Below are 27,874 nucleotides of genomic sequence, written 5' to 3' on the forward strand. Positions count from 1 at the left end.
TTAAGAAAAATTATTGAAATTTGGTGTTAATGAGCATGATGGAGTTGTACATTGATTCTTCTAAGCCACACAGAATGAAGAATCATGTGGAACACATCATAGCGTTTAGGGGGGAAATTGACCTCAAAATGGCGCCTCACTTTGACACCATTCCTCTGCATCTCCACATAGCGGTCTGGTGGAATAGCTTTCAAAATGTTCTTCAAATTAGGAATATCCTTGACCTCCACCTCAACGGCAAACTTAGTCCAATCCAAGACGTCGTCGAAGGGCTTGGCGTAGTGGTCCTTGAGCAGCAGCGGAACGCAGCCCATGTAAATGGCCTCCACCATTCTGGGGCTGGCCACCTCCCAGCCGCTGGGGCAGATGCAGTACTTGCTCCTCCTCATCATCCCGTAGTACGACATGTTCTTCGGGAGATACTCGTGCACTTGAACCTCCTTGTCTCTGTTTCTCCACTTCTCCATCAGCACCTCCCTGATGTACCCGTGGATGCCTCCCGCGTAGAACACTAGGATGGACCGCTTCTCCGCCCCCGGCCCTCCGATCAACCCCTCCGTCGTGCCCTCCGGGAGGTGTATCTCCGGCATCGACACGTCCGTCTCCGGCTTGAACCCTTCCGAGGTGTTGGCGTTGCACAGCACCCTTATCGAGTTCTTGTATAGGTGCGCCACACCGCGAGAGACCTTCGGCGTCTGCACCATTATTGTTGTGTTACGAGTTGGAACACAAAGCAATTGAAAGGTTAGTGGTTACCCAATCATGGCAGCCGATGATGAAGTGGTCGTGTCCGAGAGTTCGATTCCAGTAAGGATGGTTGGTGGAGATGAGGTTGATGTAGTCTATTGCGATGTTCCGCAGGGGATCCCAAGCGCGGTTGTGTATAACATAAGCGTAGGCGACGATGGACTGCACGCTGAGTGGTACCAAGAAAAGGTGGGCCTTTTGAGGGTCTCGGGTTCGGAACTTGCTGATCTCCATCTGGTGAATGATGATGCCTTCGATTCCGAGGATCCCCAGGCTCTTGCTGTAGTGGAACAGTGGCGGCTCTCCCTCCTCGTATATGTAGAACCTCAATGTATTCTCCATTTCCAAGTAGCTCCTACACCACATTCATGTCATCATGTGTACAATCATCAACAATATGTAATCTCGTATTTGTTTTGTTTGTGAATATTAATTGATGTAGTATATAATATGGACCTGTGGAATGCGTTGGGATTCCTGTAGAATGGACCTTGTGGGACGTAGTCAGCGTCGTCTGATGATTCGTTGCTGCGTTGAGCTTCATGGATGTTTGCTCGAGCTTTTGCTAAGCTCGCCTCCACCATGTCTAGTTTGTCTGAATCCATGTGTTTTCTCATGCTCTCCACAACCTGCCATATTTTCGGAGAAATTCAGTATTTTCTGAGCAAGGATGTCCGAATATCCAGAATTCTGAGAATATCCAAAGCTTTTTAGAGGTTCAGTTACGTGCATCCATGATTTCAATCGAAATTTAGCAACTAATTAAATAAGTAGCTAGAGCATTAATTACCGGCGGCGGAGGTGGCGGCGGCGGCGGCGGCTGATCCTCCACAATAGTGGTGGCAGAAGCAGGCGTGTAGCTTAGTGGTTGAGGCGGCCATGAAAAGGAGGCAGAAGGCTTCTGGTTGAGTAAAATCACAAGGGCAGACAGCATGAGCAACGGAATGAGTACAAAATAGACGAGCTTCGGTGAAGAAGAAAAGGAGGAGGGATCCGCCATCTTGAATTGTCGTCGTCTTCCTCTTTCGCGTGTCGCGGTTACCTTAATATTAAACTAAATGGAGGCGAGTGACGTGGTCATTAATTTAGTGGAGTATATTTTTTTTGTTTAACAAGGGACGATATATGATATATCAGTTCTAAAAAAACAAGGGACGATATTTGCTCAATCAATACGTCAAACAGGGCCCATTATTGTAATTTTACAAGGGATGCGTGGGTGGAGTGTCAAGGCATTTTGGTATTAAAATGTGGTCCACAGCCGCTCCTCGGATTTCTTCTTTCCGTTTTTATTTTCTTCTTTCATGTTCGGTATAATTTTATCTCTGTAGTGTCTTAATTAGTTTTTGTAGCAATTAGCAATACAACACACACGACATGTACAGAGACATCACGTTTCATTGAATAAAACCATGGTAATCTTGTTAGACATGAATATTTGAAATGTATCTAGTAAATATTTTTTTATATACTAACAGAAAGAATGTACGTTATACGTGTAATTAATATTATTTTAATTGATAAATTATTATTTAAAAAAATCTATTAATTTATTATTTTGATTAGATAACTTATTGGATGGATGTATTTATTTATAAGCCTTATCAATAGCTATAGATATAAAGTATTCTTTATAGATTTGGGTGACAAATAAATATATATCAAAATAGATTTGTATTTTATAAATATAATAACAAATGTATAATAGGGGTAAAATAAGCAATTCATAAGTTATGTCTTAAACTGCCTTAGATTTTTTTTTTCTATTAGTATAAATATAAAGTATTCTTTATAGATTTGGGTGACAAATAAATGTATATCAAAATAGATTTATATTTTATAAATATAATAACTAATACTCATATAACAGGGGTAAAATAGACAATTCACAAGTTGTGCCTTAAACTGCTTTATGATCTTTTTCTATTAGCATAGATATACAATATGCGAAACTTTTGAATCCTTATGTTCCCCGTTGTACTTAGAGGGTGTTTGGCTAAACTTATTTTAAAGAGCTTATAAGCACTTGGAGCTTATAAGATGTTTTAAGAGCTTATAAGATGTAATTTTTAAGAGATTATAAGTTGTCAAAGTGTTTGGATAATTGAGCTTATAAGCTAGAGAGAGAATTTTTTTGCTAGAGAGAGAAAATATTTTTTTAGAGAGAGAAAATCGAAGAAAAATAAACTTAAATGATATATGATGGAAATAATAAATTATAGTTGAAAAATATTTATAAAAAGATTGTTGCATATGAGATTATAAAAAAATAAGTTGGGGTAGAAGAACTTATTTTTTTGGGAGCTTATTTTTGGAGCTTATAAGCTGTTGATGAGCTTATTTTGCCAAACACTTTGAAGGAGCTTATAAGCTCTTAAACAGCTTATAAGCTGTTTTGAGGAGCTTATAAGCTCAGCCGAACACCCACTTAGTTTCACTAATTTCATAGCGAGAACACTCAATTTTATACAGTTTTTAATATTTATAAGATGTCAATGTTATAGAAAATTGAGGTTTTGATAATTATTTTGTGTTTGAATTGCTTTATATCGTGTGAAATATAATATTTACTCGTACTTCAATTGATTTTGCAGAAATATTGAAGCTGCTAGGAATAGTGGTCTGACTAAAAATTGTAGATCATTCCGATACGAGTTCGTGGGCGCAAACGAATTGCAAATCAAAGTTCAAACGAAGAAGATATGATCGAAACAAGAAAGTCGCGCCTAATAGTTAATAGTGATTGTCGATTTTGTGAAGTACCAAAGAACGACTTCGGCGATCGCCGATATAGTTGTCGATTTCTATATTTTCTAGCGTAAAACGGAAATCGTTGATTTTTTAAGTTCTAACTAAATATTATCTAAAAAAATTTAGCAGTACTAATTAAATACTATCTTCGTCCTGCATATATAGGCGTATTGAAATTTACACAAGTATTAAAAAAATTTATTGAAAATGTAAATATATAAGTAAACTTCTTAATATATTCGTATTTATTATTTAATGATGAATTAAAATTGAAGTAAATTAAATAATTAAATAGGAATATAATAGTAAATAAATAACAAAAATACTATTTTTATGAAAATAAAGTCTATATAAATGGGACGCCCAAAAAGGAAAAGGGGAATAATAAAAATTAATAAATGATAATTAAATAATCATGAACTTTAGTTAATGGAGCATCAGTTTGGTCTTATTTAACCTTCGAGTTACGTAACGTAAGGGTAAAATTTGTAGTTATAGATCATCAATACACAATCTGAGTTCCCCTCTTTGTTTGAAATCAATTAATTGCTTCAAATCGTCCTAGAATTAATGAACCTAGCATTTGCCCCAATGCTATCAATCAATTTTAAATTATTACAAATATTTTATTATTTTTAAATATAAAGATTACAAAATATGTAATTAATAGATAAAGTGACTTGGTGAAGAGAAAGAATTAAATTGAAATTTGTAAAACTAAATATAGAGAGAGATTAGGTGGTGGGCCTATTAGTATTTGTCAAAAAAGGAATGAAACATGTTATTATAAAAATTGAGACATTTGTAATAGGACAGATGAAGTATTTTAATATATACTATAATATAAATTATTACTATATACTCCTTCGGTCCCATTATTGTTGGCATGTTTTTTTTATTAGGGTGTCACATTAATATTAATTTGTTTCTATTTTTTATAATGATTTTACACTACGTATACGGCCTCACATATTATCCTAATACCCTTACCTAAAAAAGAAATATGTCAATAATAAAGAAATGGAGAAAGTAAATGATAAAAACATAATAAGGTGAAAGAGCTAAGCCTCCGTAATAAAGTTTTGCATTCATGAATTGTGGAGTAGTGCCCGCCAGAAAACCTGACATGCAAGAGGTTCACCATTTGCATCCTGCACAAATAAAATTAGAGGATTGAGATTTGTACAACAGTTTTTGGTTCTTACAATAGAAAGAAATATTATTGAGCTATATATAATTACGCCAAATATATATAACCGTAAATGATATATGAATATGATGGATGGATGAAACATCCGTAAATAAGTTAGTTGGAAAAACTCTAAACTGTTAGGGTTGTTTAATTTACAGGGATAGAAAATTAGATAACCGCCCCCATAAATATTTATAATTACGCTTTTTCCCTATAAATGTCTATTATTTGTAAATTATATTGTTATCCTTTACATATATATATATATATATATATATATATATATATATATATATAGGGAGAAGATCCATAGAGAATGCTAACTAATTTGAGAATGAAGAATTAATCTTAGCCATTAGTTTTATACAATCTCACGGTTCAGATTGAGTAGATTACATATAAGCCGTTTTTTATATTAAGGTTATTTAAGTAATTTTAATTTTTAAGTAACTGATATCTTATTGATTATGTTGACCGAATCTCCTTATTTTTTGGGTGGAGTTATGAGATATCCATCATTTATTATTTATTTATTTTTGTTCATTCTGCATTATTATATTTATTTTTCACGTTACTTAAATTCTGAATCATTTTCATTATGCATCAGTGTTTGCTTTCTTTCTTCTTCTTATTCTTTTTTTTTTTTTTTTCATATTTCTACATGTTTATTAGTTACGCATTTTATTAATTTAATTATAAATTTTAGTAGACGTATATTTTAATTAGTTTACTTTTTTTTTCACTGAATATTTATGTTCTTTTTCGTATTTACCCGATATTGATTATTCAAGTAATGCCTAATACTACTAGTTGATTATTTCAATATTAAATATTCACATATTTACGGCACAAGAATATATTATTATTATTATTATTATTATTATTATTACTTTGTTGTATTCAAATTGTTGAATTTCTTCGTGAATATTTAGTAGATTATTCAATTAATTCGAATATTTTATTTAGATGTTCGTAATTTTGTCACCGAAAATAATTCGAATATTTTATTTAGACATTCGAATATTTTATTTAGATGTTTGTAATTTTTCTACGTTTGTTCGAATATTTATGTCAGCGAAAAAAATTCGAATGTTTTTTTTAGATGTTCGTAACTTTCTTACGCTTGTTCGAAATATATTTTTAAAATAATTTTACAATTCTCAATCAGATATCAATAGATTTTTTAAAATAATTTTACAATTCTCAATCAGACAATAGGAATACAATATGTAACGAATAATCACAATTTTTCAATGAACAAAACATATTTTTATGTCAACAAAAAAATAATATTTTATTTTAAATGTTCATAAATTTTAAAGCTTTGTTCGAAATATTTTATGAAAGCTAAAAAAATTCGAATATTTGATTTCGATGTTCATAACTTTTTTACACTTATTCGAAAAAATTTATGTTAAATATTTTCAGAATTCTAAATCAAATATCAATAATATTTTTCAAGAATATAATACGTAACGAATTATCACAATATTACAAATTTAACTTTTCGAAAAAGCTTACTAAAACTAAGAACATCTAAATAAAAATAAAGTATACCATTCATAAATATATTATATAACGAATAATCTCAATTTTACAATGAACATAACATCACTTTTATTGAATAGAACACACTTTTTTTTCTATAAAGTGAATATATATATTTTATTGCAAAATTTGGCCTCCAAATGCAGGTGCCAACCAGAACTCTTTTTCCATCTTCTTAAACTGGATCGTGAGCTTGAATCTGAAGAACTCCATCGCAGCTGAAATCAACTTCGGGTTGTGCCCGATGAAGCTCCTTCTGTACTCGGGGATCCATGTGTTCGACTCGAGCTGCACCAAGCAATCCAACAGTCTGCAGTGGCCATCCCCAAATGATTACCTCCTCAATAAGCAGCAGCCCATCCTAAATCCAATTCACAACACACCTCAAACAAAAGCAAAAGATCAAGAAAGAGAGACAGTACACACACACTACAAAGCTGATTGATTTTCCACAAGGAATGATCAACAGAGTTGCAGCCCAAGACATATCCACCGACCAACCTCTCCAACTCATTCTTCAAGAACTCAAACCTTCCACTCAAACGCAGAAATCCCTCGATTTCAAACCCAAATTCTTGAATATGTAATGAACAATCAAACTTTTTCAATGAACAAAAAACAATTTCTAAATGAATATAACGTTCGAAAGTTCCATAAAAATCCATCATATGGGACCCTCAATACTAATCTAATACTTTAAATTCATATAAAACAGCACCATATAAAACAAATCTTCGGTTTCTTCATATAAAAACCTAGATCTCCTATTCGAAAGTTAATGTCGGCAATTACAATCGAATTTTTCCAAAAAAAACTAACAAATTTCAGATCTGTTTCAATATATTCGAAATTTCACAGTGTTATGAACAATGGTTTTTTCGGAACTCACCTTCTTTCGATTTCGCGTTCCGTTTCCCCAGAAATTGAACAAACCCAGTTGTTCTTCCATTCCGCAGGATAATTCTTCACAGATTTTCGATTCTTAGTGGAGAAGATATGAGTCGTCTGAATTTCAACCCTATTCTACACGCGAATCATCGTGAAGATTTGGCAGAGAGAAAGTCGGAAATCATGGAATCTTCCAGATTTACCGAGATGTGTATTTTACGTTTTTCACCCTTGCACTGTAAAAAATCGGAGCTCTTTAATGTTAATGCATTTCTTTTTCCTTTTTATATATTTTATTCGTTTTATTTGTAGCCATTGGATTAGTTAGATCTAACGCTTAGGATCCATTCTCTATTCTTTATTAAAGCTTAATTCTTCATGGATCCCTCCCCTATATATATATATATATATATATATATATATAGGGAGAGGTTCAAATAAGAACCACTAATAAAATAACAACAGAGAACCATTTTAAGCCATTCGATCATCAAGATCTACGGTGGATGCATCATCTTGGTGGATGGATGCAGATGCTGGGTTCGAATCCTGAAGGGAGCAAAAAAATTATTTTTTTTGGATGCATTAAATTTAATAGCGGATGCATTAATTTGTATAGCAGATGCAGTAATTTTATTGGTTCTTATGTTCTCACGATAATTGTGGTTCTCACTATAACCGCACCCTATATATATATATATATATATATATATATATAGGGAGAGGTTCAAATAAGAACCATTAATAAAATAAGAACGGAGAACCATTTTAAGCCATTCGATCATCAAGATCTACGGTGGATGCATCATCTTGGTGGATGGATGCAGGTGCTGGGTTCGAATCCTGAAGGGAGCAAAAAAATTATTTTTTTCGGATGCATTAAATTTAATAGCGGATGCATTAATTTGTATAGCAAATGCAGTAATTTTATTGGTTCTTATGTTCTCACGATAATTGTGGTTCTCACTATAACCGCACCATATATATATATATATATATATATATATATATATATATATAATAAATACAATAACATTTTCACTTATAATATACTATTTTTTTTAGCTTATAGTTGGATATAATTTTAATACAATTTTTAAAAACTTAATGTAAATTTGCAAATTGCACATGACCTTCAAAAATGGCCTCAGAATACACCACCTTTTAATTTTGTTGTGATTTGCATATGCGTTGACCATCCCCTAAATCTTAGATGACGTGTCTCCCGGAATTCGCAGACGTGGACATACCGGCGATCATACAAAACGACGTCGTTTTGTAAATCTTTTAACAATTAAAAAAAAAGAAAAATTTAAAAAAAAAGAAAAAAAAACGAGATTGCCTCTCTCCGCCGCCGCTCACCCCTTCTTCTCCAAATCTCGGTTGCCGCCTTCCTCCTGGGCTGGCGAACCGCCCAGATCCAGATGAGGCGTCGCTTCTCCAAATCTCGGCCGCCGGCTTCCTCCTGAAAATGAGGCTCAGATCTGGAAAAATCGAAAAATAGGCAAGAGGAAAAGTAATTGGTAGTGAGGCTCAGATCTGGAAAAATCGAAAAACAGGCAAGAGGAGTCGCCGCCATGGCTGCAAAACCCGGTTGCATTAGATTTAGAGAGATAGAAATGCCCACCGGGTTTGCCTCGCCAAGATACGGGTCAGATCCGCCTCCATGCCAGACCCAACTCAGAGAAACTCATCATCACAGCCTCAAATAAATCGGAATCGTAGCGTTACAGACAGACAGAGATCAACAAGGCAATAACAGTATACGCATTAAGCATTAGTTTTGCTTGAAATTGGGGAAAATCATCGGCAAACGGAGAGGGGTAACTACCAGATACCGAGCCTCTCCGCTTCCCTCATTTTCAACTTGGGAATTTAGTGAGAGGTTTTGAAATTGTTGCGTATCCACAAACTCTAGAATTGAAGGTGCAGACGAGAGAGAAGGAGAATTAGGGCTCTCTGGAATTGAAGGTGCAGACGAGAGAGAAGGAGAATTAGAGCTCTCTGGAATTGAAGGCGCAAACGAGATAGAAGGAGAATTAGGGCTCTCTAGAATTCAAGGTCCAGACGAGAGAGAAGGAGAATTAGGGCTCTCTGGAATTGAAGGTGCAGACGAGAGAGACCGATGAGAGGGGCAACTACCAGATAAATTGTTTCTATGTTCGCCGGAGCAGGTGACGGCGTGATGGGGGGAGGAAGAGAGCAAGACAGATGAGAGGGAGAGAGAGAGACATACTTGAGAGGTACTTGAGAGAGAAAGACGTCCAAAACGACGTCGTTTTGGACGCGTGTATTGACAGCGTGTAAAAAATGCCACGCAATATGCCATGTATTGTCCACGTAATCACCGGTCAAACTTATACCTCGCCGGAAATATCGTCGTGTGCAAATCACAACAAAATTAAAAGGTGGTGTATTCTGAGGCTATTTTTAAAGGTCATGTGCAATTTGCAAATTTGGTGATAGTTCGTGTATTTTTTGGCCATTAACCCTAATGTAAAAGTACAAAATTCGTATAAAACTATTAATAATCACTCAACAAAAACTAATGAACAACTCATTCAAAAAATATCCAAATTGAATATAAAGAGATCCAAAGTGTCTAATGGTCTCACGCCACTTATATAAACTGAACACACGTACCAAACAATTATATGTTGTGCATCTTATACTAAATATCTATATAACAACTACAAACATGGAGTGTCAAGAATTATGATGAATTAAATCATTGATTTGCAGGCATCATAAAGTGATTCAGAGGCAATTCCAGCGACGACAATTTTTTTTGGCAAGTTCCCTGCATTCATATGAAAAAACTAAGTAAATAAAAGGAAATTTGGCAAGTTCCCTGCATTCCTATGAAAAACCTAAGTAAATAAAAGGAAAAGATACACCCATTCTATATGATGTCTTATATAAAACACAAGGACACATGATAAAAGGAAAAAAAGCAACCCCCAGATGTAGCAAATCAGATAATCAGAGATAAATATAAAATATATAATTTTTCTAAAAAAGAACATTACATATATAAAGAAACAAACATGTTCACATAAAACTATTTAACAAGTACTTTACCACAACCATCAAAGTAAACTGGGTCTCTTAGTTGGAATGCTTTTAAAATTATGAGCACACCATAAATATTCATGTAGCTCAATAACAGGCTATTGAATAATTACAACATATACGAAACCGTAACAGTTAAAGAGATACAGTCAACTACTTGAAACATCAAGCAGTTGCTCGCACATCCTCCAGTACTTTTTAATTATTGTTAAATCTGGACTGTACCCTAAGATTTCCAGCTTTGTTATAGCAAATTTAGTCCTTTTGAACAAACACCAGGTATCTCCCAGATTACCACAGACGTACCAAAAGTATGCACAACAACAGAGTCAATCAAAATAATTCTAAAATTCTTTAAAGGACCAAAACAGTAAGGGTCAAACAAGGCAGGGCTAATAATAAGTGAGAAATCATAGGAAATAGAGTGCCAGCTGAGTTTTAGACCTAATATCACCATGTAGTTGAAAGGAATCACATAAAAAGTAATCAAGTTCTTCCAACAAGGCATCATGCTTCCCTAACAGAGAAGATAAAGATGTCTATGAAACTATTTCACTTGATAGAATGGAATGAGATAACATATTCAGGAGCAAAAAAGCAACAACATGTATAACAAAACATGATGTCAAGAAACATGATAGAAGAACAAATGATTGTGCAATGAAGACATTTAGTTTGCAGACCTCATCATCTATGTTCCTGAGATTCTGAATATGTATAAGGTCTTGATACAAGCTGTCTAGAGAAACTTTGTGCGATAACTGGAGTTCATATATCATTTTCAAATTTATCAGCAGGGAGTATTCATCACCACCGTTCTGCGCACAAGAAGCAAGGTAATCCTCAGATCATCACGTGAATACAAAAATTATAAGCTTTGCAAGATTGCTACCATAATATCTTTCATAGCCAATTTTAATTTGGCAACCAAATCATCCTCAAGGTCCTTGATCTGTTACATGTTGAACATGGTATTGGTATATTTGTATAAAGAACTCATATTTGTAGGGCTGTAAACTGGAATTTTTATTGTATTTCTTACTTTCTTCATTGTGTACAAAGCACCCTTTTATAGGGTGAAGAGACAACATACAAGGAAAGAATAAAACTGCTATAATCAAGGATCTTGATTGATCCTTGATTATCTAATTACATCTTATCCAATATTTTCCATAGTTATTTTCCACACTCCCCCTCAAGTTGAGTAACGGGATTCCCGATATTCAACTTGCCAAGAACTTCTGAAAAACTCTTGGAGTTCACAGCTTTGGTTAAGATGTCAGCGAGTTGATCTTCGGACCTGACAAAGGGTAGGGTCACGATCCCTCCTTCGATCTTCTCTTTGATGAAGTGCCTATCAACTTCAACATGTTTGGTTCTATCATGTTGCACCGGATTTTCAGATATGCTGATGGCGGCTTTGTTGTCACTGAACATTTGGCATGTTTTTGTTGGATGAAGACCTAACTCCATTAGTAGCCTTCTCAACCAAAGAACTTCAGTCAGCCCACTCTTGATTCCCCTGAATTCTGCTTCTGCACTTGAGAGCGCCACTACCTTTTGTTTCTTGCTTCTCCATGATACGAGGTTGCCTCCTATGAAGGTAAAATACCCTGCTGTTGATTTTCTGTCAATTAGGTTCCCAGCCCAATCTGCATCTGTATAGGCTTGTATTTCCAAGTGACCAGTTCTTTTGAATAGTACTCCATAATCAAAGGTTCCTTTCAGATATCTCACAATTCTAAGTGCTGCTTCCCAGTGATCAACCTGGGGTTGGTGCATGAACTAGCTAACAACACCAACATCGTAGGCAATATCAGGTTGGGTGTGTGAGAGATAGATGAGCTTCCCTACCAGACGTTGATATTGTCCACGATCAGCTAACTCTGCTCCATTCACAATCTGTAGCCCATGATTCGTCACAATAGGTGTTTCTGCTGGTTTGCAATCCAGCATTCCTGTTTCTGCAAGAAGATCTAGAGTGTATTTCTTCTGATTGATGAAGATTCCTTTCTTTGATCTGAGTACTTCAATGCCAAGAAAGTACTTCAGTCTCCCTAAGTCCTTCATCTCGAACTCTTTGAACAGGCTTTCTTTCAACTTCTGAATTTCTTCTAAGTCATCCCCTGTTATGATCATATCATCAACATAAATGACTAAGCAAGAAATAAGATCACCTCGCTTCTTCAAGAATAAGGTGTGGTCGGCGTTGCTTTGTTGGTATCCAAACTTCTTCATAGCTTCGGTGAATCGTCCAAACCAGGCCCTGGGAGATTGTTTGAGGCCATATAAAGTCTTCTTCAGTCTGCACACCTCACCCTCTTCAAAGTCATCTGAAAAACCTTGAGAAACATCCATGTAAACCTCCCTTTCATCCTCGAGTTCTCCATGGAGGAAGGCATTTGTAACATCAAACTGGTGAAGATCCCAGTCTCTGTTGGCAGCTTTGGATAGAAGAACTCTGACTGTGTTCATCTTTGCCACAGGTGAGAAAGTCTCCTCATAGTCGATCCCATACATCTGTGTATATCCTTTGGCAACTAGTCGAGCTTTGTATCGCTCAATCGATCCATCTGATTTTCTTTTGATTGCGAAAACCCATTTGCATCCAATCGTCTTCTTTCCCTTTGGTAGTCTACACTTTTCCCAAGTATGATTTCGATCCAGAGCACCGATCTCCTTTTTCATGGCGGCCCTCAGATTGTGGGATCTCCTCATCATATAAGGCTGCTTCATAAGAAATGGCGGTTTTAGACAAGTTTCCCTAGGCGAAATTTCTAATAGAGTACCGAGTATTCTTTCCAAACTTTTCTGGGGAGTATCGTTTGGGAGGAACACCTCTAGTACTCTTAGGAGGCAAGACGTATCTTCCGGTATCACCATCTGTTGTATTCTCCTGTTCTTCTACACCAATCTGAGGAATATGATTCGTTGAATCGGAAAGAACAGTAGATTCTGAATTTTTTACCGGAGATATCGGATGAGGAGATATGGGATGTTGAGGCGGAGAGGAGATTGATTCTGGAGTGGATGAGAGCTGCTCGGTGGTAAGGTTAACAGTCTCTGGTGGGCATGCTGCGGGACTTGGCATTGGTAACCAGCTTAACACGTCTATTTCACTCTTTTCCTCACTCTCCCCTTGACTGTTAAGGTGGGTATCATAAAAATATTCGGTTTCAAGGAAATCACAATTCATAGTGGTTAAGACTTGACGGGTTTTTGGATTGTAACACCTATAACCTTTTTAGTTAACCCCATATCCTACAAAGACACACTTAAGGGCACACGGAGAGAGTTTAGTTCTTTCATGCTTAGGGATATGAACAAAGACTGAACACCCGAATACCCGAGGTTGAAGAGTAAGTGTGGGAGGGACAGAGGCCAAAGTGGATAGTTTTTGCAGAGGGGTTTGTAACTGGAGAGTTCTAGTAGGAAGGCAATTTATGAGATAGGTGGAAGTGGTAATAGCTTCAGGCCAAAAATGAGTGGGCACCTTAGATTCAATCATCATAGCCCGGGTCATTTCAAGGAGAATTCTATTTTTTCGTTCAGCAACGCCATTTTGTTTTGGGGTATGAGGGCAAGTGGTTTGATGAATTATACCTTTTTGTTGACAAAAATTCTGCATGGAATGATTAACAAATTCCCCCCCCCCCCATTATCAGTTCTAAGGGTCTGAATATGTTTTTGAAATTGAGTTTGAACCAGGGCAAAAAATTGGATAAATTTTTCAAAAACTTCATACTTATGTTTGAGAAAGTATACCCACGTCATCCTAGTACAGTCATCAATAAAAAACAGGAAATATTTAAAACCTTGACCCCCCGAGACAGGTGACGGTCCCCAAACATCAGAATGTACTAAAGAAAAAATAGAGGCAACACAAGAATTATTGGGTTTAAAAGACTGTCTGTGGCTCTTAGCCAAAACACAAGTTTCATATGATAATGACTCATTTTTCACTAACTCGGGAAACAAAATCTTAAGATAACCCGTGGATGGATGCCCTAACCGACGATGCCAAAGCCAAGCTTCCCGGCCAGCAGTCCCGTGAGCCAGCATCACCTTGCCTTGTTGAGCTATCTCATCCACATAGTACAATCCATCCCGCTCAGTGCCACGCCCAATAATCTCCCCCGTCCTGATATCCTGAAGAAGACAGAAATGAGGATGCATGAGCATGGTACAATTGAGATCTTTTGTAACATGACTAATAGACAAGAGTTTATGGGAAAGAGAAGGAACATATAGACAGTTTGAAAGACAAAGAGTAGGGGAGATTTCTATAGTTCCGGCTCCTTCAACACGGGTCAGGTCAACGTTTGCAGTTTGAACATGTGTTCGGTAAGATGGTGACGACTCAAGAATATCAGTTTTCTCAAAAGTCATAGTATCTGTAGCCCCACAGTAAAAAATCCACCTTTTATCTCTATCCTGTTTATCACTAGAGATTTGATATGCAGCGGAAGTATTTAGTGGCTTTCTACATAATTGAGAGGTGCTTTTAGCATTGTGTAGAAAACTAGGGTACTTATGTAATTTTTGGGAATCAAGAGGGGCAGATTGATATTTGCAGTTTAGAACAACTTAAGGGAGGCATTTGTAATAAACGAGAATCTGAGGGACTTATGGGCAAGGCATGGGGTACTTTATGTAAATAGGCGAAATTAGGAGGGTTTGGTGTAAAAACACCAAACCCTATACCTGAATTTTGAGAATGGGCGCCTCCTTCATTCAGCCATCCCTCATTTACGCCAGCCTTCTCAATTCGGCCTCCTCCATTCTGCCCAAACTCCGGCGACCGGTCCACTGCCACCGCCGCTGCCCTCGCGGCCAACTACGCCACTCCGGTCTGCTCCTGTTTGTCTCCACTTCCACTCGCCATTTTCCCTTTGGCGATTTTGTGGTTGTCTTCCCACCACTCCGGGTAACCAACAATTTGGAAGCACATCTCTTTGGTGTGTTTTTTCATGCCACAATGAGTACAGTAGAGCTTTGATTTATCTTCTTTTTTTCAATTTTGGGAGTTCCCTGAGCGTGGTGGGTTGTTTCTGCCGGCGGCGGTGTGTGGCGATCGGATCTCAGCCTGTTGAGTAGGGCGGTGGACGGCGGTGAGTCCGGCTCCGACTCCTCCCGATGATGAGGCGTCGATGTCGGCGTGGTTGGTTACCGGCTGCAAGATTTGTAGTCGGGCGGCCTCTCTTCTCACTTTTGAGAACGCCGACTCCTCTGAGGGAGCCGAGATTTCCTTGAGAATATCCCGTCGAACGTGGTCATATTTTGAGTCCAACCCGGAGAGAAATTGGTACAGCCGCCGACTCCCGATGAGCTTCCGGTATTTGGCGATGCCCTCTTCGCAGCAGCCCAGCGGATTCGGCGCCCGTCTGTCGATGTTGAGCCATATGGCCTGCAGTTCATTCCAGTAGTCCTCTAGAGTAAGTTGTCCTTGGTTCACCTTATTTGCTTTCACTTCCAAGTCATAGATTTGGAGCGAATCTGTGGCTCCACTACCGTATGTCACTGCTAAACTGTCCCAAACGGCTTTAGCCGTCTGATGTTGGGCGAAATTCATTACTAGTTTCCCTTCCATGTTCTGTAGTAACCAAGAAAAAACGGCCAGATCCGTTTCTTCCCATTTGTAGTAATTTGGATCTGTGGTTTTTGGTGGTGGTGGTTGTCCGGTGATGTGTCCGGACCTGCCTGTGCTGCCTATGGCTACCTTCATGAGGCGGGCCCATAGGGGATAATTGTTGCCATCTAATTTGAATCCGAGCACGATGTTTTCAAAGTTTCGCATCAAATTGGCAATTTGTTGGGTTAGCTCATTTGTATCTGTTTTTGGTTCTATGATCTGCATTTCTCCTGACATTTTAACCTAATTTTTTTCAGGAAGGAGAAGGGAGGAAAAACACACGGCAGTTGGCTGCCTTGATTTGGGTTGAGAAAAAAAAGAAACAATGAGGAATTTTTTTCTGAGTTCCAAGGATTAAACCTGCTCTAATACCATGTTGAACATGGTATTGGTATATTTGTATAAAGAACTCATATTTGTAGGGCTGTAAACTGGAATTTTTATTGTATTTCTTGCTTTCTTCATTGTGTACAAAGCACCCTTTTATAGGGTGAAGAGACAACATATCTTATCCAATATTTTCCATAGTTATTTTCCACATTACATGTCTCTGCAGGAGCTGCCTCTGAACTGCCCTGCTTTTGTCCAACATTCCGGTTCTTCTTTATTGGATCTGAGATTTCAAGCGAGATAGTATCTGCAAACATTTCAGAGTGTTTGTAGTTTGGTGTTCTGCTGCTGGCCCATCAACAAGTGAATTCAGTCCGACTAACCCTCTCAAAGCTCGCAATGCCCTTGGTGGACGTCGTTTTCCACCAAATAATTCCTGCAGAATTATCAAAACTAATTAGTATAATGATAAGTAGGGTCGATCCCACAAAGAGCAGCTAAAATCATTCAATTCCCTAAAATCTATAATTTTGGTGATGCCACCACGCCTTAATTTTGAGAAAAAATAATTATAACTAAGAAAGCAAATTAAATCAAATAAAATACTCTAGAAAATTAATCAACAAAAAGGTAACTCGGCTCAAATAAATCCACATTAATTCAAGCTCTGATCATCGACGCAAAAAATTATTAATCCTTATCAACCAACTAGTTATAGGATACCGTGATACGCACTGACATACCCCAATTCCTACTTACTGTGTCGATAGACAACTGGATACGCCAGTCCTACCTATTTCCCTTATTAAAATCTAACCTAGCTGGATACGCAGTCATAGATTTAATATTCTAATAGCATTAAGAAGAAGGAACCCAGTTTAGACCAATTATCCTAGATACGCTAGTAATAATTAATCCAGCAATTTGTTCCTACTACGAACACGGTAGTTTTATCACTAATCAGCCATATTCCAACAATTACAGATTGGAGGTGCTAATTGACTGTAATCCATTTTAATCTAAGTTGATCAGACTTAAATAAAATCAGAATTATATCTAAACCCTAGGAATAAATCGAAATCAATAGGAACCAATTTTAAAACCAATTAGGTCTCACAGATTAATAAATTAGAGTTTCATTATTCTCGCCGAATTAAAGTATTAGCTACTCATAATTAAACTAGAAACAAATAAATAAATAAAAGCAAACATTAAACTAAGCAAATACGAAACCAACGAAATAAACTAAATTTAAAAGCAACCAATCTTCAAATTGAAGTCGAGAGTGACGTCTTCTGCCAAATCTTCAAAACAAAATTCAAACTCCAATTCCTAATCTAAGCAAAAATTAAAGTAAATGTGCAAAACTAAACAAAACTAATCTATCTCCCAAAAGTGGCGGCTGCTCCTAAAAGAAATTAAAATAAAACCCTTAAACTCTATCACTAATATGCGGCTTCTCTCCTCCAAACAAAACAAAGGGATTTAAAACACTTAAAAGTGTCGATCCCTAGCTTCACTAAATGGGCTTTCGGCCCCTATTACAAAATAAGCCCAAAAGATAATTAAAATAAAAAATTTGAGCTTAATTAAATTTAGAATAATTAACTTCAAGCCCAATCTCTAATTACTTCATAAATCAACACTTTCTTCATCAAAAATTCGACTTCCACTATCTCTTGATATCTACTAGCATCCATCTCCATTCCATCTAATTCCTGCGCCAAAATGTCACAAACCATGTAAAATCATACAAAATCATGGCGAAACACACACCAAACTAAGTAGCTAAAATACACACATCAGCCCTCCTCGCCTGAAAAATCAGGAACAGAATACCCAGCCCCGATAAAACATAATTCTACTTGAAGACTCACCTTCAATAAGAATGAGAATAAAACACAATAGGTAGTAGTTATAGAGCTATGTAAATGTGGCATTCTTCACTTTTCTACAAGTATAGTCAATGAGGCATTGATGTCACAATTATTGCCTCATCACTAAGTTCTAGATCTCATAAAAATGCTTTAACTAAACATATTCATATAATGGAATTAATTTAGCTAGTTATAAAATGTATCAAGTACAAAGTAACATAGGTAGCCAGCATACAAGCATGATCATATCTAGGTGGTGAAACATAAAAGGATGGGTATCTATTTAATCGGTGGATTATTAAGGAATCGTGGACTATACCTAGTTTTGATCGGAGAAGACAAAGAGAGTAATCGGAATTCTAGAACACGAGAGTAAAGTTGCTGCTTGATAGTAAAAGATAGCGTAAGTTACAAAGGAGCACGTATGCCGCTATTTATAGATTACACGTAGAGGGTAAAATAGTAAAATCAGCACTGGAGCATGCGCCTTGCGTGGTCGGGGGGGCATAATAGTAAAATCGCCTTCACGCGGGAGATTTCCCCGCGTTTTCTGGTGATTCCTCTGGTGAAGACCATTCCTCTGGCGAGAGCGGCTTCTCTGGCGAAGGTGGTTCCTCTGACGAGTATGATTCCTCTGGCGAGTGTGATTCCTCTGGCGAGTGTGATTCCTCTGACGAAAACCATCTCGCTGCGTCCCGCGATTCCCCTGGTAAAGTCATTCCTCTGCTCTGCATACATTACTCCTCATCAACTACTCCCCTCTCTGGTCTGACTAGTTCGCTCTGGAACGGTGCAACTAGTCAGAGTATTCATCCGCGTGGCTGACGTCATTCGCATTAAATGCCCTCCCCTTTTACAGTGTCCTTTTCCATTTTTCGAGGTTACTTTTTAACCTTTGCGTCCTTTCGTCTCTCCGTAGGAATTCTCAGCCGTTGATTATTTTCCGGACGCTACGTGTCATTCATCCCGCATGTTGGTAGTTGCCCGCGTACACTTTACTTAGTCGATTCGAATTTTTACTCTCCACTATTCATCTTCTCCAATTTTTCCGAATTCCTTCGTCTGCGATTTCCGGCGATCCTCTCCTTGTTCCGGCGTATTTCCTGCGACCCTTCCGTTCCAGTATTTACTGTCGATCTTTCTTTGACTTAGGTAACTCGCGTATCCTCATCTCCCGATATTTGTGTTTAGTGTAAAGTGATTTTGAGATTTGTTGGTGCTCTGATTGAGCGTGAGAACCCTAGGACTTTTTAGATTTTTTCGATAATGGCTTCCTCCTCCGCCCCTGTTGCCAGCCTGACTTTTTCCCCTCCCTTTCTCCCTCTCCCGTACCCTCTCCGGTTGATTCTCCCCTTCCTTCGAACCCTAGTTCTCCCCAAACTTCTCCATCGGCCTCTGGATCTTCTCTCGCCACTTCCGAAACCCCTAAAACTTCTAAGGTCAAGAAGAAAGCCCCTAGGTCGCCCAAATCCATACCTGAATCCCGATTAAGCGTGGTGAACATGCACAAAATGTGTGACCTATGTAGGCGGCCCGCGGGTTTGGAATTCAAATCCCAATCCAAAGCTCTAATGCCTGCTTTCGACAAACTGAGCCTGAATATGGTGGTTATCTGGCGAGCCCAGATAGATGCCGGTCTGAGGCTTCCCCCTCCTCCGCTTATAATAAATGTGGCCAATCACTTCAAAATCCCCTTCTACCAAATAGCTCACTCCGCATTCGGAGGTTGTATTGTTTTCACATTCTTTGCACCGCTCATGGTGTTAAGAATACCTTTAAATTATTCGTCCAAACCCATACCCTAAGGTTGCAGGGGGGGCCCCTGTATAGTTTTGCCGCGCGCAAGAAATATCCCGCCCTTTTCTTGAATTCCCTGAGTTCTTATGATAAGGACTTTCTTCACTCCTACTGCTATGTGAAGACTACCTCTGGTACTTGGCACCAATATGGCGCCCAAGAGCTGCGATGGCACACTTCCCGCACCAAATACCAGCCGGCCTCCCAAGGAATCCCCTGTGATCACGACCTGGGAGTGCTGAGCAACCTTAATGCCCTCCACAACCAAGAGCCATTCCCCTGCAAGGATCTCATTGAAAATCTCTCGGCTTTGGCAGCCAATAGCCTGTTTCTCCTGTACCCTTCTGGATCCATAGGTAAAATAGGCATTAGTAGCATACGTAAAAGTTATTTGTTACCTTGTTTTTGTTGATAAGATTGTGTTTTGTTTGCAGGGATGTCGTGGAGGAACAAATGTAGGTCCGAGCTTTCCGCCGACCGTTCCTCCGGTGAAGAGGGCCAGGGCTCTGGATTGCCCACGGATGCCGGGGTGGACATCTCCGGGCTGATATCCGTGGGGCCCGAGGAGACCACTCCCACACAACATTTCCCTCCGGGCAAGGGGAAAGACATGGGCGTGCTACTCGCCTTCAGCCCGGACAGCCAAAGGGCAAATGACTCTGGCGCGGGCCAGAGTGGAGGGCAATCCATCATTCCAGTGGTGGATGTTGAGGATGTCGAGGACGATGTGCCTCTCATCCGATCACTCCGCAACATTCCCACTCCAGAATCCCGAGTAGTCCAAAAGAAGAGGAAGGCTGCCGCGGAAGCCCTGGCGGAGAAACGTCGCAAGACACGCCTCGAGAAAGGCAGCAAGCTCGTGGACCTAGAAGTTGGGCTGGCAGGTGAAGCGGAGGCTGCCTCCGTGGATGCTAAAAGGGGTAAGACAGTGGCCTTGCCCGAGGAAGAATCGGAGGGCCCTGGCCTCAAACCAGTCTCGTCCCTAAAGGGGCGTGACTTCGTCAACACCCTTCTCTCCCGGATCCATCCCAAGGATAGGGAGTCCACGTAGAAGATGGCGAAAGCTGAGTTGGCGAATTCCCTTAGCCGCCTGGTGCTTCAGGTACCCTACATCCATTAACAAGTTTGCATTTTTATGTTTCTGACCTTTTGATTTCCCTGTTTTAACTATTTCCCGTCAATTCCCTGCAGCTGGAATCCCAGGTCGGGGAGGTGGTCCATTGCATCGATGATTACGGTGCTTTGGAGAAGGACTTGGGTCAAGCTGAACTGAAGGCCAAGCTGGCCCAGGCAGAAGTGGAGAAAGCCTCCTTGGCCTCTGAACTGGCCAGGGTCACGAAGGAGAGTCATGTGAGTCTCGCCAAATTCAAGGCGAGGTATGATGATGACTACAAGGAGGCCAGGCGTCGCTGGAGGAAAACCTGTGTGGAGGCTCAGAACCGTGGTTATGTCCTGGGGGCACGGGACCAGCGTCTGGAGTACTTCTTGTCTCCGCAAGGCCAGCATTTCCTGGGGATAATGTTGGAGGGCACCTTGGTGGCCTTCAAGCAAACTCCAGACTATCTGGAGGGCTTCGGGTCCATCTTCGCCTATGTGATAAAACAGTCCGCCACAAAGGCGTTGGAGATGGCGGGGGTGGCCCCGGAGTAAATTGCTGCCCTAAACATGCCGGCCTTGATGGAGAACTTCAAGGATGAGGACGTGAACCAGCTGATGGGGATCACTGAGGATTCCCCGAAGAAGCCGGAGTGGTGGTATCTGGTATTGGAGAAGGCCCTTCCCTATTTTGCGTTTGGGGTCGGATCTGACTCATTGCTTGCTGCTCCGGTGTACACGCCTGCCTTCTGTGCCTCCCTGGTGGGTTTCGTAAACCGGCTGCGAGGTCCAGCTGCTAGCGGCACCCGGGGATTTTCTCAATACAGCATGGAGCCTCCTCTGCCATCTGGTTTCAAGGCCTCAGCCTTCGAGGATTCTGCTTCCTCCTCTGCCGCGGTGGATCAGCTTTTTGCCCTATACAGAGATGAAACATCATATGTGCAAGAAGCTGTGAAGCTGCTGGATGTGGAAGCCCGTCTCCCTAGTGTGAGGGATACTGGCACGTTGCCGGTGTTTACAGAGGGGTCCTCCTCCGTTCTTGCTCAAGACTCCTCCGTTCCTGTTCAAGACTCCTCCGTTCCTGCTCAAGACTCCTCCATTCCTGCTCAAGACTCCTCCATTCCTACCTCTTGATGGCCCTGATCTCCCTTTTGACTTGACGAATACTTTTGTAACTTTTTAGTTTATGAAAACTTAGTACCTATCTCTGGCTTTGGATGTATGGTCTGCCTCTTTGGCATTTATAAATGAAATTTCTTCGCCGCTTGTCTCGCCTTTAGATTTCTATGCTGGTCCTGCCTTCCTTCGCGCTTTATGTTATTTTGTTGCTTGTTGATGTTGAGCTTGCATTCCCGGATCTCCCACTATGATGTATATTTTTGTGAAGTAGGGTATGATCTCTGTTTTTGTTGAAGTCTTTGTGATTCCTCTGCTGTGAACGTCTTTGGTTTGGCCCGCTGTGCTTATTCCAAGCGTTTCTCTGATCTTCCTCTCTAGGATTTCTCTGACTCCTGTTTTGAAGATTTCGCTGACTCCTCTGGCAAGGATTTCGCTGAATCCTCTGGTGAGGATTTCGCTGATTCTTCTGGCGAGGATTTCGCTGACTCCTCTGGCGAGGATTTCGCTGACTCCTCTGGCGAGGATTTCGCCGACTCCTCTGGCGAGAATTTCGCTGACTCCTCTGGCGAGAATTTTGCTGACTCCTCTGACGGGGATTTTGCTGACTCCCTTGGCGAGGATTTCGCTGACTTCTCTGGCGAGGATTTCGCAGCTGCTTCCCATCCAAGCATTCCTTTGCTGCTTCCCATCCTAGCTTGAACACTCTGCGCGGAGCATGGAGGACCCGGGGGGTGTAACCAACTTTCGCAGCTTACGATTAAGTAGTGACCTCTGCGCGGAGCATGGAGGGCCCGGGTGGCGCAACCAACTTTCGCGGCTTACGATTAAATAGTGACCTCTGCGCGGAGCATGGAGGGCCCGGGTGGCGCAACCAACTTTCGCGGCTTACGATTAAATAGTGACCTCTGCGCGAAGCATGGAGGGCCCGGGTGGCGCAACCAACTTTCGCGGCTTACGATTAATAGTGACCTCTGCGCGGAGCATGGAGGGCCCGGATGGCGCAACCAACTTTCACGGCTTACGATTAAATAGTGACCTCTGCGTGGAGCATGGAGGGTCCGGATGGCGCAACCAATTTTCGCGGCTTACGATTAAGAGAACACCCTGCAGGGAGCATGGAAGACCCGGGGGGTGCAACCAACTTTTGTGGCTTACGGTTAAGAGAACACCCTGCACGGAGCATGGAAGACCCGGGGGGTGCAACCAACTTTCGTGGCTTACGGTTAAGAGAACACCCTGCACGGAGCATGGAAGACCCGGGGGGTGCAACCAACTTTCGTGGCTTACGGTTAAGTGAACACCCTGCACGGAGCATGGAAGACCAGGGGGGTGCAACCAACTTTCGTGGCTTACGGTTAAGAGAACACCCTGCACGGAGCATGGAAGACCCGGGGGGTGCAACCAACTTTCGTGGCTTACAGTTAAGTAGTAACCTCTGCGCGGAGCATGGAGGGCCCGGGTGGCGCAACCAACTTTCGCGGCTTACGATTAAATGCAACCATCTGCTCTGTTGGCCGCATGATCCCTCTGCTCTGGTGGCAGCATGATCCCTCTGCTTTGGTGGCAGCATGATCCCTCTGCTCTTCCCCTTGTTCAAGCGTTGTCCCTGGCTGTTTATTTTTCCCTTGACTTGCTAAGAAGCAATTCCGCGTTCCATTTCTCTGCGCGGAGCATGGAAGACCCTGGGGGTGCAACCAACTTTCGCGGTTTACGATAGCAGTGATTCCTCTGCTTTTTCCTTGACTTGCTGAGAAGCAATTTTGAATTTGTAAATTGGGGACTACGGGTATACACCCTACTCCCCCCTCTGGTGACATGTGCAATGCCTCTGCATGAACATGTTAAGTAAAATATGCAATTGGAAAAAACGATAATGAAAAATAAATGAGACAACACCAGGGAATTCCCTAGAACCACGTATCTAATTTTATTGATATCATGGCCCCGAACCTCGTTAAAACCCCTGTGGGGAAAAAGAGTATTCGGTCTACAATTTCATCATTCCTGCTGAGTAGCAGTTATACATAGAACTTTTTGAGAGTATTGATATTCCATGGCCTGGGGAGAGCTCTGCTGTCTGAATTCGACAATGTGTACGCTCCGCCACCCAAGACCTCTGTGATGATGAACGGGCCTTCCCAATTGGCTTCGAACTTGCCCACTGCCTTTAATGCATCAGCTCGTTTAAGGACCAGGTCGCCCTTAGATAATTTCCTCGCTCTGACCCTCTTGTCATATCCTGCCTTGATGATGCTTTTGTACTTTGCTGCTCTGACCCGGGCCTCATCCCTTTGTGCTTCCACCAAATCCAGCTCTGCTCGGCGGAGTTCGGCATTGTGCTCAGTGTTATAGGTTGTAATCCGATATGACTACAACCTTGCCTCCGCTGGTATCACCGCGTTAGATCCATACACCAGAGTGAATGGTGCTTCGCCAGTGGCTGTCTTTGGGCTAGTGCGGTAAGCCCAAAGTACAGTGTCCAGCTCTTCGACCCACTTGCCTCTGCTTTGATTCAGCCTCTTCTTAATCCCCTCGCATATTGTCCTGTTAGCCAACTCCACTTGACCGTTCGCTTGTGGATAAGCCACCAAGACGAATCGTTGGGTGATGTCCATCCGGTCACAGAAACCCGCAATTCTCTGCCCTGTAAACTGGGTCCCATTGTCCGACACGATGATCCTGGAGATGCCAAATCTGCAACATATATTCCGCCAAATGAATCGCTCTACTGTCACCTCGTCAATCTTCCCCACAGCCTCGGCCTCGACCCATTTAGAGAAATAATCTACTGCCACTATGAGAAAACATTTGCCCCCTGGTGCCGTGGGCAACTTCCCAACAATATCTATGCCCCACTTGTCGAAGGGGCATGCAGCATACATAACGCCCATGGTTTCCCCCGGGACGTTGATTCTCCCAACATGTCTTTGGCAAGCTTCACATTTTTGGACGAACTCCCTGGCGTCATTGTTGATGTTAGGCCAATAGAACCCTGCCCGAATGATTTTTCGTACAAGATCACGGAATCCCGTGTGACCACCACAGCAACCTGCATGAATTTCTTTTAACGCAAAATTAGCTTCTTCGGGAGATAAGCATTTTAGTAAAGGTTGGGTAAAGGTTCGCTTGTAAAGTTGATCATTTATTAAACAATAATTCTCGTAGCGAGCCCTCTGATTGGATTCTCTGCTCAACCGCTCCCCTGTCTTGAGAAAATGTATAATTGGAGCTCGCCAGTCGTCCCTGATTTCCACTGAGAAAACCTGTGAAGTCCCCATTTCTCTGGTATCGCAGAGTAAAATAATCTCGTCATTCCATGTTTGTTCCACTGCACTGGCCATGCGCGCCAGTAAGTCCGCATTTGTGTTCTCTTCCCGGGAAATCTGCTCGATTTTAAACTCCATGAACTTTTGTTTCATTTCGTTGATTTTGCAGTGGTAGGCCTTCATCCGCTGATCCTTGACATGATAGGTCCCCGACAGTTGTTGGACTACTAACTGTGAATCCGTCCTAATGATAACACATTCAGCCTTGAGCTCCGACATAATATGCGCCCCTCTGACCACAGCCTCAGACTCAGCCTCATTGTTAGACATCCGGCAGGTGAATTTAATAGCGAATTGATATATCCCATAACCTGGTGAGACGATGTACACCCCGATTCCGCATCCCTCCTTTGTTACTGATCCATCCACAAAAGCAATCCAAAATTCTTGCATTGGCCGGCGAGTGGTTTCTTGGATGAAATCCGCCAGAGCTTGTGCTTTGATTGCCGTTCTTGGCTTATACTCCACGTCATATTCCCCCAGCTCCACGGCCCACTTGACCATTCTTCCCGACAAATCCGGTCGCCCCAACACTTGTCTGAAAGGTAGAGCAGTGCGCACCACTACCCGATGTGATAAGAAATAAGGCCTCAACTTTCTTACCGTGACCATGACCGCCAGAGCAGCCTTCTCGATTTCTGTGTAGTTCAACTCGGGACCCTGGATGATTCTGCTGACAAAATAAATTGGCATCTGGTAACTTCCCTCTTCTCTGATAAGCACAGAGCTGACTGATTCCTCCCCCACTGCTATGTATAGATACAATGTCTCTCCCGGGACTGGCTTGGTTAGAGTTGGTAGCTTCGCCAGATATACTTTGAGATCCTGAAATGCCGCTCGACATTCCGCTGTCCACAAAAATTTGGTTCCCCTCCTTAAGATTTTGAAGAACGGCATGCTGCGCTCTACCGATCGCGAGATAAACCTGCTCAGAGCAGTGATGCGCCCATTCAGAGTCTGCACTTCTTTGATCCCTCTGGGTGGTGTCATTTCCATGATAGCCTTGACCTTTTCCGTATTGACTTCAATCCCTGCGGGAGTAACTTTGTAGCCCAAGAATTTCCCTGTGGTGACCCCAAAGGTGCATTTCGCTGGATTCAGCATGAGCCGGTGTTTTCTGATCACCGTGAAGATCTCCTCCAGATCAGAGACATGGTCCTCCACCCTAACACTCCGCACGAGCATGTAGTCCACATAAACTGATATATTCTTAGAGAGCTGTTCCTTGAAGATTTTTTCCATCATTCGCTGGTATATGGCCCCCGCATTTTTCAAGCCAAATGGCATACTCCTCCAGCCATAAACCCCACAACAGACGGAGAAGGCTGTTTTGGCAATATCCCCTCTGTTCATTTTTACTTGGTGGTATCCCTGATACGCATCCATCATAGACAGTAAAGCGCACCCCGAAGTGGAATCCACCAACTGGTCAATCCTCGGCAGAGGATAGTGGTCCTTTGGGCAGGCGGCGTTCAAATCTCTGAAGTCTACACACATCCGCCAAGTATTTGTTTTCTTTGCTACCATCACGACATTCGAAATCCATTCTGGGTATTGTACCTCCTCGATGTGCCCTGCCTCCAACAGCCCTTGCACTTGCTCCCTGATTGCAGCGTCCTTCTCAGCCCCAAAATTCCTCGTTCTCTGTTTCACCGGCTTAACCTTAGGATCCACGTTGAGGCAATGCTTTGCCAATCCTCTGTCTATTCCCTTTAAATCAACGGTGCTAAATGCAAACATATCCGCGTTTCTCCGCAGGCAGCTAATGAGCTCTTCTCTGACCTGATCGCTCATAGAAGACCCAATTTTGGTCTGGAAGCCCTCCTTCCCTGGAAATAACTCAATCATGTTGCAAACATCACTGGTGGAAACCAGAGCGGTTTTTTCTGTACTGTCCCTGTCTTTCAATAGGCCCGCCAATTCCTGTCGTTCCTCTGCTGGGGCATGTACTTCACCCACTTTCCCCTTCTTCCGCGCATCTGGTCCCTCTGTTATTCTTTCCCTTTCTTGCCCCGAGGAGTGTGTAAGCATTTGTACATGGCACGCTTTCGATGCTGTTTGGTCACCACAGACTTCTCCCACTCTTCCTCCTTCGATGGGGAATTTCATCTTCAGGTGGAACATAGAGACTACTGCCCTGAACGCCATCAGGGCAGGCCGGCCGAGTATTACATTGTAAGATGGTTTTGGCATATCCATAACCAAGAATCGCACCATCCTAGTTTTGCTGCTAGCAGCTGCACTGCCGAGAATTAACGGTAATTCCACGAAACCTAAAGGCATGACCATTTCTCCCCCGAAACCGAATAAAGGGGCGTTCGTCGGTTCAATATGGACTTCGATTCCCATGTTTTGGAGGCACTCCAGATACAAGATATTCACTGCGCTGCCCGAGTCTACAAAGATACGGTGAACAATGCAGCCGGCTATGTCTGCCATGATAACCAGCATGTCGTCATGTGGATACATCAGTGTACGTAAATCCTCAGCCCCGAAGGTG

General features: G+C 41.3%; 1 protein-coding gene and 1 long non-coding RNA gene across 2 annotated transcripts; both read right to left on the bottom strand.

Moving 5' to 3' along the window:
- Nucleotides 1–1,869, bottom strand: LOC130997899 (probable glycosyltransferase At5g03795). The gene is made up of 4 exons (XM_057923329.1): nucleotides 1,538–1,869; nucleotides 1,204–1,376; nucleotides 757–1,102; nucleotides 1–695 (listed from the first exon to the last, which is right to left on the bottom strand). The coding sequence occupies exons 1-4, from the start codon at nucleotides 1,745–1,747 to the stop codon at nucleotides 27–29; spliced, it is 1,398 nt and encodes a 465-aa protein (XP_057779312.1). The 5' UTR covers nucleotides 1,748–1,869; the 3' UTR covers nucleotides 1–26.
- Nucleotides 1,870–6,231: 4,362 nt separating this feature from the next.
- Nucleotides 6,232–7,510, bottom strand: LOC130997900 (uncharacterized). The gene is made up of 2 exons (XR_009093246.1): nucleotides 7,128–7,510; nucleotides 6,232–6,599 (listed from the first exon to the last, which is right to left on the bottom strand). It is a non-coding gene; the product is annotated as an uncharacterized LOC130997900 (long non-coding RNA).
- Between the last annotated feature and the right edge of the window lie 20,364 nt (nucleotides 7,511–27,874).

This window comes from Salvia miltiorrhiza, chromosome 8, assembly GCF_028751815.1.
Source record: "Salvia miltiorrhiza cultivar Shanhuang (shh) chromosome 8, IMPLAD_Smil_shh, whole genome shotgun sequence".
NCBI classification, from domain to species: Eukaryota; Viridiplantae; Streptophyta; class Magnoliopsida; order Lamiales; family Lamiaceae; genus Salvia; species Salvia miltiorrhiza.